The sequence below is a fragment of the Geospiza fortis genome, unplaced genomic scaffold (genome assembly GCF_000277835.1).
Source record: "Geospiza fortis unplaced genomic scaffold, GeoFor_1.0 scaffold1181, whole genome shotgun sequence".
NCBI classification, from domain to species: domain Eukaryota; kingdom Metazoa; phylum Chordata; class Aves; order Passeriformes; family Thraupidae; genus Geospiza; species Geospiza fortis.
The window spans coordinates 11,108-12,140 of record NW_005054664.1 but is presented as its reverse complement, the minus strand read 5'-3'; the positions used below and the strand labels follow the sequence as shown (position 1 = coordinate 12,140).

At 64.4% G+C, this 1,033-nt stretch overlaps 1 protein-coding gene across 1 annotated transcript in view; it reads right to left on the bottom strand.

Annotated features, from left to right (window-relative positions):
- NFE2L1 (nuclear factor, erythroid 2 like 1) overlaps positions 1-1,033 on the bottom strand; it is a 10,799-nt gene that overhangs the window by 1,193 nt on the left and 8,573 nt on the right. Inside the window, exon 5 of the mRNA XM_031065000.1 lies at positions 6-1,027. Coding sequence (XP_030920860.1) covers positions 6-1,027 — 1,022 coding nt within the window. The remainder of the gene's footprint in view (positions 1-5; positions 1,028-1,033) is intronic.

The following is a 1,033-nucleotide window of genomic DNA, read 5'->3' as shown; positions in this document are numbered from 1 at the left end:
CTGGCACAGCCTCTGCACCTTCTGCTTCATCTGCCGGATGGACTTGAGGAACTCCACCTTCTCCCTGAGCAGTTTGGACTTGTCGCGCTGCAGCTCCTCCACGTCGCGCTCCAGGTTGAGGATGGTGTCCAGCTTCCTCTTGCGGCAGTTCTGCGCGGCCATCTTGTTCTTGCCGCGCCGGCGGATGTCGCGGATGAGGCTGAGCTGGGCCTCGCTCAGCTGGTACTTGGACAGGAGCTCGTTGAACTCCTCCACGGGCAGGTTGATGATCTTGTCGTTGGTGAAGGGGATCTTCATGGCCCTGGCGCGGTGCTCATCGCGGCTCAGCTGCTTGTCCAGCAGCTCGGACGGTTTCTCCTTGCCGCTCTTCTTGCCGGCGCCGGGCGCTTTGGGCTCCTCGGGGTCGAGGGCGCCCGGGGCCATGTTGTAGGTGTGGTTGTGGCCCACGTGCTCCAGGTAAGGCAGGTAATGGAGCTGCGCCGGGTCCTGGTAGCTCATGCGGCAGAACTTGCTGTACTCTGGCTGGTAGCCAACCGCCCCTTCCGCTTCCTCAAAGTCCACGTTCTCCGAGTCCGAGCTGTAGCCCACGGCGCCTTCCTCGGAAAACGAGGAGGAGGAGGAGGACGAAGAGGAAGAGGACGACGACGACGAGGCTTCGGAGCTGCTCAGGGACGCGGGGCTGTGGCCAGAATCCAGGGAAAGACCTGAGTCGGAATCGAACTCCTCCTCCAGCTGCGAGGCCTGCACGGGGTTGAAGCCCTCCTCGATGGCCAAGTCCATCAGGCTGATCTCATCCAGCATGGCCTCGTCCAGCAGCCCTCCCAGGGGGTCGGGCAGCTCGGGCCCGGCCGTCTCGTTGGCCGTGCCGTTCATCTGGGGCGGGAAGAAGATCCCGCTCAGGTTGGTGGAGCCGAAGGTGCTGTTGAGGCCGGTGGAGTTGTCGGGCGCCAGCTGCAGCAGGGCCGAGCCGCCCGCCACGGAGGGGCTCTCCATGTCCGAGCTGAAGAGGGAGAAGTCCTGGGAGCAGCTGGGC